This window comes from Lethenteron reissneri, chromosome 20, assembly GCF_015708825.2.
Source record: "Lethenteron reissneri isolate LAM-NWPU_2019-01 chromosome 20, ASM1570882v1, whole genome shotgun sequence".
In the NCBI taxonomy this organism is placed as follows: domain Eukaryota; kingdom Metazoa; phylum Chordata; class Hyperoartia; order Petromyzontiformes; family Petromyzontidae; genus Lethenteron; species Lethenteron reissneri.
In genome coordinates, this window is record NC_083798.1 from 10,793,700 (window position 1) to 10,815,536 (window position 21,837).

At 54.5% G+C, this 21,837-nt stretch overlaps 1 protein-coding gene across 2 annotated transcripts in view; it reads right to left on the minus strand.

Annotated features, from left to right (window-relative positions):
- The window catches only part of LOC133344747 (histone deacetylase 4-like), a 100,153-nt gene that overhangs the window by 66,462 nt on the left and 11,854 nt on the right, over positions 1 to 21,837 (minus strand). For both annotated transcript variants that reach the window (XM_061554866.1, XM_061554865.1), the window contains exon 2: positions 18,527 to 18,613. In XM_061554866.1, coding sequence (XP_061410850.1) covers positions 18,527 to 18,613 — 87 coding nt within the window. The remainder of the gene's footprint in view (positions 1 to 18,526; positions 18,614 to 21,837) is intronic.

A 21,837-nucleotide genomic window follows, 5' to 3' on the forward strand; every position in this document is an offset into this window, starting at 1 on the left:
ACACTCACTGATGCACCACTCACACACACACTGATGCACCACTCACACACACACTGATGCACCACTCACACACACACTGATGCACCACTCACACACACACTGATGCACCACTCACACACACACTGATGCACCACTCACACAAACACTGATGCAGCAGTCACACACACACTGATGCAGCACTCACACACTGATGCAGCAGTCACACACCCACTGATGCACCACTCACACACACACACTGATGCACCACTCACACACACACTGATGCACCACTCACACACACACTGATGCACCACTCACACACACACACACTGATGCAGCAGTTCAACACTCACTGATGCACCACTCACACACACACACTGATGCACCACTCACTCACACACTGATGCAGCACTCACACACTCACTGATGCACCACTCACACACACACTGATGCAGCAGTCACACACACTGATGCACCACTCACACACACACTGATGCAGCAGTCACACACACACTGATGCACCACTCACTCACACACTGATGCAGCAGTCACACACACACTGCTGCACCACTCACACACACACTGATGCACCACTCACACACACACTGATGCAGCAGTCACACACACACTGATGCAGCAGTCACACACACACTGATGCAGCACTCACACACACTGATGCAGCACTTACACACACTGATGCAGCAGTCACACACACACTGCTGCACCACTCACACACATACTGATGCACCACTCACACACACACACTGATGCACCACTCACACACACACTGATGCAGCAGTCACACACACACTGATGCAGCACTCACACACACTGATGCACCACTCACACTGATGCACCACTCACACACACACTGATGCACCACTCACACACACACTGATGCAGCAGTCACACACACACTGATGCACCACTCACACCCACACTGATGCACCACTCACACACTCACTGATGCACCACTCACACACACACTGATGCACCACTCACACACACACTGATGCACCACTCACACACACACTGATGCACCACTCACACACACACTGATGCACCACTCACACACACACTGATGCACCACTCACACAAACACTGATGCAGCAGTCACACACACACTGATGCAGCACTCACACACTGATGCAGCAGTCACACACCCACTGATGCACCACTCACACACACACTGATGCACCACTCACACACACACTGATGCAGCAGTCACACACACATTGATGCACCACTCACACACACTGATGCACCACTCACACTCACACTGATTCACCACTCACACACACACTGAGGCACCACTCACACACACACTGATGCACCACTCACACACACACTGATGCAGCAGTCACACACACACTGATGCAGCACTCACACACACTGATGCACCACTCACACTCACACTGATGCACCACTCACACACACTGATGCACCACTCACACTGATGCACCACTCACACACACACTGATGCAGCAGTCACACACACACTGAAGCACCACTCACACACACACTGATGCACCACTCACACACACTGATGCACCACTCACACACACTGATGCACCAGTCACACACACACTGATGCAGCAGTCACACACACACTGATGCAGCAGTCACACACACACTGATGCAGCAGTCACACACTCACTGATGCAGCAGTCACACACTCACTGATGCAGCAGTCACACACACTGATGCAGCAGTCACACACTCACTGATGCAGCAGGCACACACATACTGATACACCACTTACACACACACTGATGCACCACTCACACACACTGATGCACCACTCACACACACACACTGATGCACCACTCACACACACTGATGCACCACTCACACACACACACTGATGCACCACACACACACTGATGCACCACTCACACACACACTGATGCACCACTCACACACTCACTGATGCACCACTCACACACACACTGATGCACCACTCACACACTCACTGATGCAGCAGTCACACACACACTGATGCAGCAGTCACACACACACTGATGCAGCAGTCACACACACACTGATGCACCACTCACACACACACTGATGCACCACTCACACACACACTGATGTAGCAGTCACACACACACTGATGCACCACTCACACAAACACTGATGCAGCAGTCACACACACACTGATGCAGCACTCACACACTGATGCAGCAGTCACACACCCACTGATGCACCACTCACACACACACACTGATGCACCACTCACACACGCACTGATGCACCACTCACACACACACTGATGCACCACTCACACACACACACTGATGCAGCAGTCACACACTCACTGATGCACCACTCACACACACACACTGATGCACCACTCACTCACACACTGATGCAGCAGTCACACACACTGATGCACCACTCACACACACACTGATGCAGCAGTCACACACACACTGATGCACCACTCACTCACACACTGATGCAGCAGTCACACACACACTGCTGCACCACTCACACACACACTGATGCACCACTCACACACACACTGATGCAGCAGTCACACACACACTGATGCAGCAGTCACACACACACTGATGCAGCACTCACACACACTGATGCACCACTCACACTCACACTGATGCACCACTCACACACACACTGATGCAGCAGTCAAACACACACTGATGCACCACTCACACACACACTGATGCACCACTCACACACACACTGATGCACCACTCACACACACACTGATGCACCACTCACACACACACTGATGCACCACTCACACACACTGATGCACCACTCACACTCACACTGATGCACCACTCACACACACACTGATGCACCACTCACACACACACTGATGCACCACTCACACACACACTGATGCAGCAGTCACACACACACTGATGCAGCACTCACACACACTGATGCACCACTCACACTCACACTGATGCACCACTCACACACACTGATGCACCACTCACACACACACTGATGCAGCAGTCACACACACACTGATGCACCACACACACTGATGCACCACTCACACACACACTGATGCACCACTCACACACACACTGATGCACCACTCACACACACACTGATGCACCACTCACACTCACACTGATGCACCACTCACACACACTGATGCACCACTCACACTCACACTGATGCACCACTCACACACACACTGATGCACCACTCACACACTGATGCAGCAGTCACACACACACTGATGCAGCACTCACACACACACACACTGATGCACCACTCACTGACACACTGATGCACCACTCACACACACACTGATGCAGCACTCACACACACTCACTGATGCACCACTCACACACTCACTGATGCACCACTCACTCACACACTGATGCACCACTCACACACACACCGATGCAGCACTCACACACACTCACTGATGCACCACTCACACACACACTGATGCACCACTCACACACACTGATGCACCACTCACACACACACTGATGCACCACTCACACACACACTGATGCAGCACTCACACACACACACTGATGCACCACACACACACACTGATGCACAACTCACACAGACACTGATGCACCACTCACACACACACACTGATGCACCACTCACACACACACTGATGCACCACTCACACTCACTGATGCACCACTCACACACACACTGATGCACCACTCACACACTCACTGATGCAGCAGTCACACACACACTGATGCAGCAGTCACACACACACTGATGCAGCAGTCACACACACACTGATGCACCACTCACACACACACTGATGCACCACTCACACACACACTGATGCAGCAGTCACACACACACTGATGCAGCACTCACACACTGATGCAGCAGTCACACACCCACTGATGCACCACTCACACACACACACTGATGCACCACTCACACACACACTGATGCACCACTCACACACACACACACTGATGCAGCAGTCACACACTCACTGATGCACCACTCACACACACACACTGATGCACCACTCACTCACACACTGATGCAGCACTCACACACTCACTGATGCACCACTCACACACACACTGATGCAGCAGTCACACACACTGATGCACCACTCACACACACACTGATGCAGCAGTCACACACACACTGATGCACCACTCACTCACACACTGATGCAGCAGTCACACACACACTGCTGCACCACTCACACACACACTGATGCACCACTCACACACACACTGATGCACCACTCACACACACACTGATGCAGCACTCACACACACTGATGCAGCACTCACACACACTAATGCACCACTCACACTCACACTGATGCACCACTCACACACATACTGATGCACCACTCACACACACACTGATGCACCACTCACACACACACTGATGCACCACTCACACTCACACTGATGCACCACTCACACACACACTGATGCACCACTCACACACACACTGATGCACCACTCACACACACACTGATGCAGCAGTCACACACACACTGATGCAGCACTCACACACACTGATGCACCACTCACACTCACAGTGATGCACCACTCACACACACACTGATGCAGCAGTCACACACACACTGATGCACCACTCACACACACACTGATGCACCACTCACACACACACTGATGCACCACTCACACACACACTGATGCACCACTCACACACACACTGATGCACCACTCACACACACACTGATGCACCACTCACACACACACTGATGCAGCAGTCACACACACACTGATGCAGCACTCACACACACTGATGCACCACTCACACTGATGCACCACTCACACACACACTGATGCACCACTCACACACACACTGATGCAGCAGTCACACACACACTGATGCACCACTCACACCCACACTGATGCACCACTCACACACACACTGATGCACCACTCACACACACACTGATGCACCACTCACACACACACTGATGCAGCAGTCACACACACATTGATGCACCACTCACACACACTGATGCACCACTCACACTGATTCACCAATCACACACACACTGATGCACCACTCACACACACACTGATGCACCACTCACACACACACTGATGCAGCAGTCACACACACACTGATGCAGCACTCACACACACTGATGCACCACTCACACTCACACTGATGCACCACTCACACACACTGATGCACCACTCACACTGATGCACCACTCACACACACACTGATGCAGCAGTCACACACACACTGATGCACCACTCACACACACACTGATGCACCACTCACACACACTGATGCACCACTCACACACACTGATGCACCAGTCACACACACACTGATGCAGCAGTCACACACACACTGATGCAGCAGTCACACACACACTGATGCAGCAGTCACACACTCACTGATGCAGCAGTCACACACTCACTGATGCAGCAGTCACACACACTGATGCAGCAGTCACACACTCACTGATGCAGCAGGCACACACACTGATGCAGCAGTCACACACTCACTGATGCAGCAGGCACACACATACTGATACACCACTTACACACACACTGATGCACCACTCACACACACTGATGCACCACTCACACACACACACTGATGCACCACTCACACACACTGATGCACCACTCACACACACACACTGATGCACCACACACACACTGATGCACCACTCACACACACACTGATGCACCACTCACACACTCACTGATGCACCACTCACACACACACTGATGCACCACTCACACACTCACTGATGCAGCAGTCACACACACACTGATGCAGCAGTCACACACACACTGATGCAGCAGTCACACACACACTGATGCACCACTCACACACACACTGATGCACCACTCACACACACACTGATGTAGCAGTCACACACACACTGATGCACCACTCACACAAACACTGATGCAGCAGTCACACACACACTGATGCAGCACTCACACACTGATGCAGCAGTCACACACCCACTGATGCACCACTCACACACACACACTGATGCACCACTCACACACACACTGATGCACCACTCACACACACACTGATGCACCACTCACACACACACACTGATGCAGCAGTCACACACTCACTGATGCACCACTCACACACACACACTGATGCACCACTCACTCACACACTGATGCAGCACTCACACACTCACTGATGCACCACTCACACACACACTGATGCAGCAGTCACACACACTGATGCACCACTCACACACACACTGATGCAGCAGTCACACACACACTGATGCACCACTCACTCACACACTGATGCAGCAGTCACACACACACTGCTGCACCACTCACACACACACTGATGCACCACTCACACACACACTGATGCAGCAGTCACACACACACTGATGCAGCACTCACACACACTGATGCAGCACTCACACACACTGATGCACCACTCACACTCACACTGATGCAGCAGTCAAACACACACTGATGCACCACTCACACACACACTGATGCACCACTCACACACACACTGATGCACCACTCACACACACACTGATGCACCACTCACACACACACTGATGCACCACTCACACTCACACTGATGCACCACTCACACACACACTGATGCACCACTCACACACACACTGATGCACCACTCACACACACACTGATGCAGCAGTCACACACACACTGATGCAGCACTCACACACACTGATGCACCACTCACACTCACACTGATGCACCACTCACACACACTGATGCACCACTCACACACACACTGATGCAGCAGTCACACACACACTGATGCACCACACACACTGATGCACCACTCACACACACACTGATGCACCACTCACACACACAATGATGCACCACTCACACACACACTGATGCACCACTCACACACACACTGATGCACCACTCACACACACACTGATGCACCACTCACACTCACACTGATGCACCACTCACACACACTGATGCACCACTCACACTCACACTGATGCACCACTCACACACACACTGATGCACCACTCACACACTGATGCAGCAGTCACACACACACTGATGCAGCACTCACACAGACACACACTGATGCACCACTCACTGACACACTGATGCACCACTCACACACACACTGATGCAGCACTCACACACACTCACTGATGCACCACTCACACACTCACTGATGCACCACTCACTCACACACTGATGCACCACTCACACACACACTGATGCACCACTCACACACACACTGATGCAGCACTCACACACACACACTGATGCACCACACACACACACTGATGCACCACTCACACAGACACTGATGCACCACTCACACACACACACTGATGCACCACTCACACACACACTGATGCACCACTCACACACACTGATGCAGCACTCACACACACACTGATGCACCACTCACACACTCACTGATGCAGCAGTCACACACACACTGATGCAGCAGTCACACACACACTGATGCAGCAGTCACACACACACTGATGCACCACTCACACACACACTGATGCACCACTCACACACACACTGATGCAGCAGTCACACACACACTGATGTAGCAGTCACACACACACTGATGCACCACTCACACACACACTGATGCAGCAGTCACACACACACTGATGCAGCACTCACACACTGATGCAGCAGTCACACACCCACTGATGCACCACTCACACACACACACTGATGCACCACTCACACACACACTGATGCACCACTCACACACACACTGATGCACCACTCACACACACACACTGATGCAGCAGTCACACACTCACTGATGCACCACTCACACACACACACTGATGCACCACTCACTCACACACTGATGCAGCACTCACACACTCACTGATGCACCACTCACACACACACTGATGCAGCAGTCACACACACTGATGCACCACTCACACACACACTGATGCAGCAGTCACACACACACTGATGCACCACTCACTCACACACTGATGCAGCAGTCACACACACACTGCTGCACCAATCACACACACACTGATGCACCACTCACACACACACTGATGCACCACTCACACACACACTGATGCAGCACTCACACACACTGATGCAGCACTCACACACACTGATGCACCACTCACACTCACACTGATGCACCACTCACACACATACTGATGCACCACTCACACACACACTGATGCACCACTCACACACACACTGATGCACCACTCACACACACACTGATGCACCACTCACACTCACACTGATGCACCACTCACACACACACTGATGCACCACTCACACACACACTGATGCACCACTCACACACACACTGATGCACCACTCACACACACACTGATGCAGCAGTCACACACACATTGATGCACCACTCACACACACTGATGCACCACTCACACTCACACTGATGCACCACTCACACACACACTGATGAACCACTCACACACACACTGATGCACCACTCACACACACACTGATGCAGCAGTCACACACACACTGATGCAGCACTCACACACACTGATGCACCACTCACACTCACACTGATGCACCACTCACACACACACTGATGCAGCAGTCACACACACACTGATGCACCACTCACACACACACTGATGCACCACTCACACACACACTGATGCACCACTCACACACACACTGATGCACCACTCACACACACACTGATGCACCACTCACACACACACTGATGCACCACTCACACACACTGATGCACCACTCACACACACTGATGCACCACTCACACACACTGATGCACCACTCACACTCACACTGATGCACCACTCACACACACACTGATGCACCACTCACACACACACTGATGCAGCAGTCACACACACACTGATGCAGCACTCACACACACACACACTGATGCACCACTCACTCACACACTGATGCACCACTCACACACACACTGATGCAGCACTCACACACACTCACTGATGCACCACTCACACACTCACTGATGCACCACTCACACACTCACTGATGCACCACTCACTCACACACTGATGCACCACTCACACACACACCGATGCAGCACTCACACACACTCACTGATGCACCACTCACACACACTGATGCACCACTCGCACACACTGATGCACCACTCACACAGACACTGATGCACCACTCACACAGACACTGATGCACCACTCACACACACACACTGATGCACCACTCACACACACACTGATGCACCACTCACACACACACTGATGCACCACTCACACACACACTGATGCAACAGTCACACACTGATGCAGCCGTCACACACACACTGATGCACCACTCACACACACTGATGCACCACTCACTCACACACTGATGCACCACTCACACACACTGATGCACCACTCACACACACTGATGCACCACTCACACACTGATGCAGCAGTCACACACACACTGATGCACCGCTCACACACACACTGATGCAGCAGTCACACACACACTGATGCACCAGTCACACACACACTGATGCAGCAGTCACACACACACTGATGCACCACTCACACACACACTGATGCACCACTCACACACACACTGATGCACCACTCACACACACACTGATGCAGCACTCACACACACTGATGCAGCAGTCACACACACACTGATGCAGCAGTCACACACACACACTGATGCACCACTCACACACACAATGATGCAGCACTCACACACACACTGATGCAGCAGTCACACTCACTGATGCACCACTCACACACTCACTGATGCACCACTCACACACACTGATGCAGCACTCACACAGACACTGATGCACCACACACACACTGATGCACCACACACACACACTGATGCACCACTCACACACACACTGACGCAGCACTCACACACACACTGATGCAGCACTCACACACACACTGATGCACCACTCACACACACTGCCACTCACACACACACTGATGCACCACTCACCCACACTGATGCACCACTCACACACACTGATGCACCACTCACACACACTGATGCACCACTCACACACTCTCTGATGCACCACTCACACGCACACTGATGCACCACTCACACACACACTGATGCACCACTCACACACACACTGATGCACCACTCACACACGCACGGATGCACCACTCACACACACACTGATGCACCACTCACACACACTGATGCACCACTCACACACATACTGATGCACCACTCACACACACACTGATGCACCACTCGCACACACACTGATGCACCACTCACACACACACTGATGCAGCACTCACACACACACACACACTGATGCACCACTCACTCACACACTGATGCACCACTCACACACACACTGATGCAGCACTCACACACACTCACTGATGCACCACTCACACACTCACTGATGCACCACTCACTCACACACTGATGCACCACTCACACACACACCGATGCAGCACTCACACACACTCACTGATGCACCACTCACACACACACACTGATGCACCACTCACACACACTGATGCACCACTCACACACACACTGATGCACCACTCACACACACACTGATGCAGCACTCACACACACACACTGATGCACCACACACACACACTGATGCACCACTCACACAGACACTGATGCACCACTCACACACACACACTGATGCACCACTCACACACACACTGATGCACCACTCACACACACACTGATGCACCACTCACACACACACTGATGCAACAGTCACACACTGATGCAGCAGTCACACACACACTGATGCACCACTCACACACACTGATGCACCACTCACTCACACACTGATGCACCACTCACACACACTGATGCACCACTCACACACTGATGCAGCAGTCACACACACACTGATGCACCGCTCACACACACACTGATGCAGCAGTCACACACACACTGATGCACCAGTCACACACACACTGATGCAGCAGTCACACACACACTGATGCACCACTCACACACACACTGATGCACCACTCACACACACACTGATGCACCACTCACACACACACTGATGCAGCACTCACACACACTGATGCAGCAGTCACACACACACTGATGCAGCAGTCACACACACACACTGATGCACCACTCACACACACACTGATGCAGCACTCACACACACAATGATGCAGCAGTCACACTCACTGATGCACCACTCACACACTCACTGATGCACCACTCACACACTCACTGATGCACCACTCACACACACTGATGCAGCACTCACACACACACTGATGCACCACACACACACTGATGCACCACACACACACACTGATGCACCACTCACACACACACTGACGCAGCACTCACACACACACTGATGCAGCACTCACACACACACTGATGCACCACTCACACACACTGATGCACCACTCACACACACACTGATGCACCACTCACCCACACTGATGCACCACTCACACACACACTGATGCACCACTCACACACACTGATGCACCACTCACACACTCTCTGATGCACCACTCACACGCACACTGATGCACCACTCACACGCACACTGATGCACCACTCACACACACACTGATGCACCACTCACACACACACGGATGCACCACTCATACACACTGATGCACCACTCACACACACACTGATGCACCACTCACACACACACTGATGCACCACTCGCACACACACTGATGCACCACTCACACACACACTGATGCACCACTCACACACACACTGATGCACCACTCACACACATACTGATGCACCACTCACACACACACTGATGCACCACTCACACACACACTGATGCACCACTCACACACACACACTGATGCACCACTCACACACACACTGATGCACCACTCACACACACACGGATGCACCACTCACACACACACTGATGCACCACTCGAACACACACTGATGCACCACTCACACACACACTGATGCACCGCTCACACACACACACTGATGCAGCACTCACACACACACTGATGCACCACTCACACACACACTGATGCACCACTCACACACACACTGATGCACCACTCACACACACACTGATGCACCACTCACACACACACTGATGCACCACTCACACGCACACTGATGCACCACTCACACACACACACTGATGCAGCACTCACACACACAGATGCACCACTCACACACACACTGACGCACCACTCACACACACACACTGATGCACCGCTCACACACACACTGATGCAGCAGTCACACACACACTGATGCACCAGTCACACACACACTGATGCACCAGTCACACACACACTGATGCAGCAGTCACACACACACACACTGATGCACCACTCACACACACACTGATGCAGCACTCACACACACTGATGCAGCAGTCACACACACACTGATGCAGCAGTCACACACACACACTGATGCACCACTCACACACACACTGATGCAGCACTCACACACACACTGATGCAGCAGCCACACTCACTGATGCACCACTCACACACTCACTGATGCACCACTCACACACACTCTGATGCAGCACTCACACACACACTGATGCACCACACACACACTGATGCACCACACACACACACTGATGCACCACTCACACACACACTGATGCAGCACTCACACACACACTGATGCACCACTCACACACACTGATGCACCACTCACACACACACTGATGCACCACTCACACACACTCACACACACACTGATGCACCACTCACACACACTGATGCACCACTCACACACTCTCTGATGCACCACTCACACGCACACTGATGCACCACTCACACACACACTGATGCACCACTCACACACACATTGATGCACCACTCACACACACACTGATGCACCACTCACACACACACTGATGCAGCAGTCACACACACTGATGCACCACTCACACACACACTGATGCACCACTCACACGCACACTGATGCACCACTCACACGCACACTGATGCACCACACACACACACTGATGCACTACTCACACACACACTGATGCAGCACTCACACACACACTGATGCACCACTCGCACACACACTGATGCACCATTCACACACACACTGATGCACCACTCACACACACACTGATGCACCACTCACACACACACTGATGCACCACTTACACACACACTGATGCACCACTCGCACACACACTGATGCACCACTCACACACACTGATGCACCACTCACACACACACTGATGCAGCAGTCACACACACACTGATGCACCACTCACACACACACGGATGCACCACTCAGACACACACTGATGCACCACTCACACACACTGATGCACCACTCACACACACACTGATGCACCACTCACACACACACTGATGCACCACTCACACACACACTGATGCACCACTCGCACACACACTGATGCACCACTCGCACACACACTGATGCACCACTCACACACACACTGATGCACCACTCACACACACACTGATGCACCACTCACACACACACTGATGCACCACTTACACACACACTGATGCACCACTCACACACACACACTGATGCACCACTCACACACACACTGATGCACCACTCACACACACACGGATGCACCACTCACACACACACACTGATGCACCACTCACACACACACTGATGCACCAATCACCCACACACACTGATGCAGCACTCACACACACACTGATGCACCACTCACACACACACTGATGCACCACTCACACACACACTGATGCACCACTCACTCACACACTGATGCAGCACTCACACACACACTGATGCACCACTCACACACACACACTGATGCAGCACTCACACACACACTGATGCACCACTCACACACACACTGATGCACCACTCACACACACACTGATGCACCACTCACACACACACACTGATGCACCACTCACATCACACACTGATGCAGCACTCACACACACACTGATGCACCACTCACACACACACTGATGCACCACTCACACGCACACTGATGCACCACTCACACACACACACTGATGCACCACTCACACACACACTGATGCACCACTCACACACACACACTGATGCACCACTCACTCACACACTGATGCACCACTCACACACACACTGATGCAGCAGTCACACACACACTGATGCAGCACGCACACACACACTGATGCACCACTCACACACACACTGATGCACCACTCACTCACACACTGATGCAGCACTCACACACACACTGATGCACCACTCACACACACACTGATGCAGCACTCACACACACACTGATGCACCACTCACACACACACTGATGCACCACTCACACACACACTGATGCACCACTCACTCACACACTGATGCACCACTCACACACACACTGATGCAGCAGTCACACACACACTGATGCAGCACGCACACACACACTGATGCACCACTCACACACACACTGATGCACCACTCACTCACACACTGATGCAGCACTCACACACACACTGATGCACCACTCACACACACACACTGATGCAGCACTCACACACACACTGATGCACCACTCACACACACACTGATGCACCACTCACACACACACTGATGCACCACTCACACACACACACTGATGCACCACTCACTCACACACTGATGCAGCACTCACACACACACTGATGCACCACTCACACACACACTGATGCACCACTCACACACACACTGATGCACCACTCACACACACACACTGATGCACCACTCACACACTTATGCACCACTCACTCACACACTGATGCACCACTCACACGCTCACTGATGCACCACTCACACACTCACTGATGCACCACTCACACACACACTGATGCACCACTCACACACACACTGATGCAGCAGTCACGTATGCAGTCACGCATGCAGTCACGCACACGGATGCACGAGCCTCGCGCACGCAGGCCCGCGCTGCTGGGCCGCTCGCACCGGCTCATACATAATGCATCGTTTAAAAGCTTTCTACCAGGACGGCCGTGGCTGCTCCTCTATATTTAGAATGGCATCACCCCCGAAAAATCAATGATTCAATGCCCCCAGGTCACACACCAACTCCCGCGGACGGCTCCTTTGTTCTCGGGCTTTTTCTCTCTCTCTCTCTCCTAATGGCGTTTCTTGTAAAGGTGAACGCTTCTCAAGCCCAGGAGCGGCACTTTCTCCCTCCAGCGTCGGCCGCAGCGGCTCGCGCAACGTGGTGGGGGGGTGGGGGGCGAGCGACGGGCAGGACGGGGCAAATTCCGGCCGCGACGCGGTTGTTTGCCATCTTAACTGAGGCACGTGCGTGCGTGCGTTCCGCCCGGCGAATTTCGCCTGTCAATTGGATTCGCAGTTCAGACAGCTGAGATGGCACCTGCAGAGATTCTGGGTCCCGGAGCCAGAATCTCTCCAACAACCACACAAAACCATCCGTCACAGTAAATTTGGTTCTGCTCCCAATTTGGCTAAATTCCAGCTATGAGAATAACACAACATCGGTTTGATTGTCCTCTGACGAGCATTGCTCTCATATGTTGCTGCCCCCAATGCCACCGAGAGCGTGATTAGAGTAAAACAGTTTGAATAAAAACGTACACACCCTTCTCTTCGGAAAAGAAGGCTCAAAAGCTTTTTTGCGACGGCAAGATTGTTGTTTTCAGGCGGAATAGTTCAAGACGCGGGCGCGCCACCGCCGCTACGCGTGTGGCACGAGACGTGCGTGGCACGACGCCCGTGCCAAAACAGCTGGTCCCCACTTCTCACAGCCCCCGCCGGGCGGTGGGCAGCACGCGCCACACGCACGACTGTTGCGCGGGGATTAGCGCGCGTTTAAAATTGGTGGGGCGCTCTCGTTGCCTCTGTGGCTTCTTCGCCTTCTCCCGGGAGACCGCCTCTGACGCTAAAATTAATGTACGCGCAACGTACCCCCTCTGGAATGTGGTTGCTAATTAAAATTCACGCAGCGACCTCCCAGGTATCGCTGGTTTCGGTGAGGTAACGTCAACTCCTGCGGAGCGGACCAAAGCGTCGACCGTCAGCGTTCTCCTAAACGTTTGTAATGAGGGGGGGGGGTGGTAGGGGGGGCATGGTAACTTTTGTTGAGATGCCATCATACGAACGAACCTGCAGCGCAAATTTGTGCTGCTATTCATGAATGGCCTGCTTGAAAAACGGCCAAACTGGTGAAAGTGTTGGCCAAGACTTCAGAGACCCACAGTAGCAGTGCTAAAACCACTCCTTGCTAACATGCACAAAGACATTTTAGCCCGATAGCTCCCCATCATAGCTTCGATGCTGATAATTAAATACTTCCGAAGGCAAACGCACGTGTCAAAGCGTTACATAAGCCATGCGCTTATGCACGGATCTTTCCTAGCTTGCCTTGATTATCGATTGCTGCCGTGAAAGGTGGCACACCTCATCATTCAAAGAACGGGCCACCGCTCCTGATGCTGGTGCCGTTCCAAGAGATTCTGGCCGTGATCACTGGCTCCCAAGCGAGCGGATATCTGAAGCCCAGCCTCCCACGTAGACGAGAGCTCTACCAATCTCTCATCACGTCGATCCTTCGACTGGCAGAAGCCATGCCCGCCCACCCCGACACCCCCCCCCCCTACACACAAAAACGCTCCGTGTCGGTCAATATTTACAGATCATCTGTGTACGCCAGGCTACGCTGGGCGCCCTGCCTTGCGCAGTAAAGGGCGCATTTACAGTGCAAGTCACACTTATCAATATTAAAATCCACGTCTGCGTGGCCATAAAAAAAAATGTATAAAATCAACAGGTGGAATGCGCGAGGCTCGCGCGCTCCCCATCAGCGCGAGGTGGCTGCTTAGCGCGTGCGTGCTCTGGCCACGTACAAGGGTCGGAGGAGAATGGTGCATGCGAACGGCCAGATGGCGGGGGATTAAGGATGAGAAGCAGATTAAATATTTTTAGATGCGTGACACAAACGGGCCGTGCATCTGGCCGGGCCCTGCTCACGTTCCTGTCATTTCTGAACACAGCACGCGTTTGTCCCCCCAGCAATAGCTCCGACCAGAATAGACGCACATGAAACAAGGCCCTTTCTATTTAGCGCGAGATAAACACGGACGGGCTGGCGGGAGGGACGGTGCTCTGGTTGACGGTGGGGGGTGTCGGGTAGGGGGGTCGGGTGGGGAGTGAGGGTGACCTCGTGCCTCGGCGTTGTAACGTCACAATGGGATGGAGCCGCCGTTATCGGCTCCACAATTCACGCACCGTCTTGGCCGGCGGGCACTCGGCGTTCATTCCACTCTTGTCACGCGACCGCCAGGCGAGGCCGAGCTCCCCCCCCACCCTTCCCCCCCTACCCACGGCAGCACCAGTCCCTGGACGGTGGTAACAACGCGCAGGGGGCCACTCTCTCGCTCGCGCCGCGCGGAGATTGCTCTCACGGAACCTGGGACCACCCCCCCACCACCGATTCCTCACCCCACTCCCCGCTTAGCTTTGTCTGCTCCAGCAAACACTGACACCTCCTCCTCCTCACGCTCGACGCCGAGGGCGGCCGGGGGCAATGTGTGTAGCTGCTTCCTCTCCTCTGCTGCCCCCTCCCGCACTCTGCCGCCAGCCGTCAATTTGACCACGCGCACCGACCCCCTTTCCCCTCGTTAACATTTCACGACGCTTACGTTTTTGTCTTTCCCTCGCCGCGCACAACGAATGGAGTTAATATCCTGGAGAACGGAATCAAATTTGTCCAGTGTCCCTCCCAAAAGATACATGTTTTTAAACTTACAAATGTGGATAAACTAGTTTTGTTTTACCAGTTAAGGCTCACTGAGCTGTATAGGGCTTTTCAGAAGCGACGTGGCCACAAATGAAAGCTCAACCAAGTGGCTTATCACGTGGAAATTTAGCGCAGCCAAATAGTCGAAACGTGTTTCTCAATGTGGAGGGAAAAACCAAAGGACCCGGAGAAAAATCCACGCGACCACGGGCAGAACATGCAAACTCCAGGTATACAGGATCGAACCCACGACCTCCTCCATACCAGGCGAGGTACTTGATATCTCGCCACCACGGCGCCCATAAAAAAATATACAAAAGAAATGCATTGAACGGTGCACTTCACGCTCCACCGTGAGCCTCTTCCCCCCACCACGACCATGGGCAGCCTCCTGTGCAGCGGCGCTTCCCAACACGCAGGTCGCGACCCCAGGAGGGTTATCCCATTGTCATTCCGAGGGTCCGTGACTCGGGCCAAGAATAGGGAGGCTCTGTTTAAATGCGGCCGGTTACCAGCGGCCGGTCACCACCACCCGGTCAAGGCTGTTGGCAACCCCCCTCCCGCCCCCAGCCAGCCCTCCCCCACCCCCCAAACGAGTGGCCACATAAACAAGGGACCTAAAAAAAGACAAAAGTCTTCAGAGTCGCCGGCTAAAATCGACGCGAAGAACACCAAACGCTCCCGTCGTGCCGCGTCGCCTGCCGACGGGTGCCAACGAACTCCTCGAGCGCTGCTCTCGGAAGCGCGAGGCCGAGCCCCGCGCAGCATGGGGGGAGAAGGGGGTGCGGGTGGACCTCCCCCGCTCCCCGCCGCCCCCCGCCACCACCAAAGACGCCGCTTGGTCGCCCTGCGCACGTGGCCTCCTTACCCGGGCCGGAGCACGCGGCGGCAGCGGCGGCGGTGGGCTGGCGGTGAGACGTCAGCTCCCCGACTTGCTCGCGTCCAGGCAAGCTGTCTGCAAACCGAGGAGACAGAGGCGGCCACGTGTGTGAGCGAGCTAGCGGCGCGGCGGACATAACGTGCGATAGCAAACGCGACGGCGCGCTGACCCCGCGGGCGTGGAAAACGCGTGGACCTCGCGGACGCGGCAAGGCGCAGGACGCTACAATCCCCCCCCCCCCAAGCGCCTGCTGTGTGTGTGCGCGGCACGGTCAAGAGTGTACATGCACACATCGTGGGGGCAAATAGAGGCACACATCCAAATCGGACACAAAATAAATGAAACACTGTCATTGCAAAACGCTTTCCGTCACCTACTGATAAAATTACCGCAGCCGTTTGCTCATAAACGTTTTACAAAGTGAGATAACCGAATTGTTTCTGGGAAACAGCTGCTCAGTCGGCGTGTGAAATCGGGCGCACGCACGCACGCAGCCTGGCTCTTGCAGAGCGTCTGGCTGCTGGCGAGCGGGTGTAAACACGAGCGCTTCACCTGCTTATCGGCCGCTCCAAGCGCCAGGTGTGGACTAAACAATGAGAACACGCTGCTCGTGGGCGCTGCCGACCATTAACATGCGGGGGCACCGCGCTTGAGGCTCATCGCACCGCGTCGCACCGCCTCGGCATGCGAGGCGAGACTTCCCGTGTGCGCCGCCCGCTCCGGGATGGGAAGAAAGGAAGAGTGTGAAAGCGAGCGAGCAGAGGGGAGGGGAGGGACGGAGGGAGGGAGAGCACGGGCAAGGGTAGGGAGGGAGAGTGCTGCTCATGATGAATCATGGGCTGCAGACAAAAGCTGCCCCTGGGAAAGGGGGAGCTAAAAATAGGCGCTGCGTGATGGGCAGCTGGGAGGAGGGGCGATGGCGGGGAGGAGCTTGCAGGGTGGCGACAGCGGTGCCGCTCCGCTCGCAGTCCAATGGGGAGGCGCGCGACCCAGCGGCCGTGGCTCCGTACACCTGACAGCTACTCAAAGCCGCTTCCGCGCCGTGCAATTTATTTATTGGCCACCGCCGTGTTTTGCATTTGAAAGAGAGGCACAGCGTGCTGTTCGCTCGCTCGCTCGCTTCGCCCCGCTCGGTTATGTCCACAGCTCGCCGCCGAATTAAATTTTCTCCGCTCGCGCATAAAGCCAAGAGGCGAAAAAGCAATCTGTAAATGGGCCGAAAACAAGCCACGGGCTCACAGCTGCCAAAGTACAGTGCGGACTGCGGGACATTACGCAAATGCGCCGTGAGAATTTACGGCGCGTCGTTTTTAAAGAAGTCAACGCGCCGGCCGGTCCTCGTGTTGGTGGCCGACCAAATGTTGAGGTGGACGTCGGTCACGTGACCGGGCAGCAATATTTCCAAAAGACTCGCGGCGGCAGGAATGCAAACCAACAGGAGCACAGTTTAACATCTCCCCCACACACACGGAGGTCCACGTCGACGGGCCTCTACCAAAACCTCGAAAAGGTCAAGACGGTGGAATGATTTGTTTCTATTGCTTGGGGACAACGTATCAAGGTGCCCCCATGAACGCTCGCAAAAGGAAAACGATGAATTCGGCCGTCAGACGGAGATCAGAGGCGCGCTCGATCCCACCCGCGCTCTTCAAAACGCAAAATAGCCAGCGACATAACAGGCAGCGTCACTGTCACTTACCCCCACGGGCGCCGCTATCAAACGCAGCCGCCGCCAGCGGCGGGATCTGACTCGGGGACACCGCAGGCAGCAGCAGAAGGCTCCCAGACGAGTGTGGGGCGAGTGAGTGTGGGGCGAGTGATTATGGGGCGAGTGTGAGGTGAGTGTGGGGCGAGTGTAGGGCGAGTTTGGGACGAGTGTGGGGAGAATGTGGTGTGTGTGCGGGGCGAGTGTGGGGCCAGCGTGGGACGAGCGAGTGTAAGATGAGCGAGTATGGGGCGTGTATGAGAAGAGTGTGGGGCGAGCGTGGGACGAGTGAGCGTGGGGCGAGTTTGGGACGATTGTGGGGAGAATGTGGGGCAAATGTGGGGCGAGGGTGGGATGAGAGCGGGGCGAGCGTGGCAAGTGAGCGCGGGGTGAGTGGCACGACTGACGGTAGAGCGCCGGGCCACAGATCGTCGCTGGCGCCAGCAGCACTCGCCTGGGTTCCGTGTTCCGGACTCGGATAGAATTCTTAGGATTCGGCGTTAATTCCTGACACTGTGTAGAACTGGAGCAAGGCTCAATCAGGATTCGCAGGGTTCCCTGAGGGGACGATCATTGGGACCGAATGAATCCTGACAAAAACAAGCCACCGCCCGCTGCACAGGCGTTGCGCCGATTTCCTCGCAGGTGACCCACGGCATCGATCGTATCGAAAGCTCCAACCGCACCGGGGTCCGAATACACTTCTCTGCACTCGTTAGCGGGCAGCTCATCTCGTCAGGCGGTGAGGGGTGGTGGGGGTGGGCGGTGGACACACCGAAGGCGTTTCATTTCCACTTAACCACCCCTCCCGCGCGTGCGGACGTACCAGCGGCAGGCCTCCGTAAGTTACAGCTCGATTACGAGTTCGTGCATCAACGCCGTGGCTTTTCATCATCTTCATCATCACAGCCCGGGCCAACGAAAATGCGATCGACCATCGATCAATCACCCGCGGCGAGAGAGGGGCGCGTGCGACGCTCGCTTCAATTACAAAATTGGCCCAGGCGGTAAACAGCAGCACTGCAAGCGGCGGCTCCCCCACCGGGGGCGGCGACCCCCGGCATTCACCGGGGGGCCGCAGGCAACGTGACGGCGAGCGTCACCGCAGCGAGTATCCACGGGACACAAGGCCCGCGAGTGCCCGGGCCGTGTTAAAATAGCGCACGAAGAGGAGTTCTAGGAATTTCCCCGTGTTTCCTCCACGTGCATGTGTGTGGGGGGAGAAGGGTGGGGGGCACAGATTACAGAGAAGCGAGGCAGGTGTGTGTGTGTGTGCGGCTAAGTGCCCCTCCCCACCACAGCTGTGGTCCAGCAACCGCCCCCCCTTTCTGCCACGAGCCCCCCCTATCAGCTCCCATCTGGAAGGTGTAGATTTGCGGGGGAGCTCGGGTTATGCCGATGGAGCGACGCACGTGGGGGTAAGGAAACCCGTCCGGGAGTCGTGCGCGCGCCCGCGCGTGCCTCTGGGGAACGTGGGCGAGTGCCTTCAAAACAACCCATCAAGTATCGAAACGCCGCCACCTTCTCTTCCTCCGCTTCTTCCTCCCGTGGCTCCCGGCCAGCCGAGAGCGCGCGTGGGCACGCTCTCGCCGCC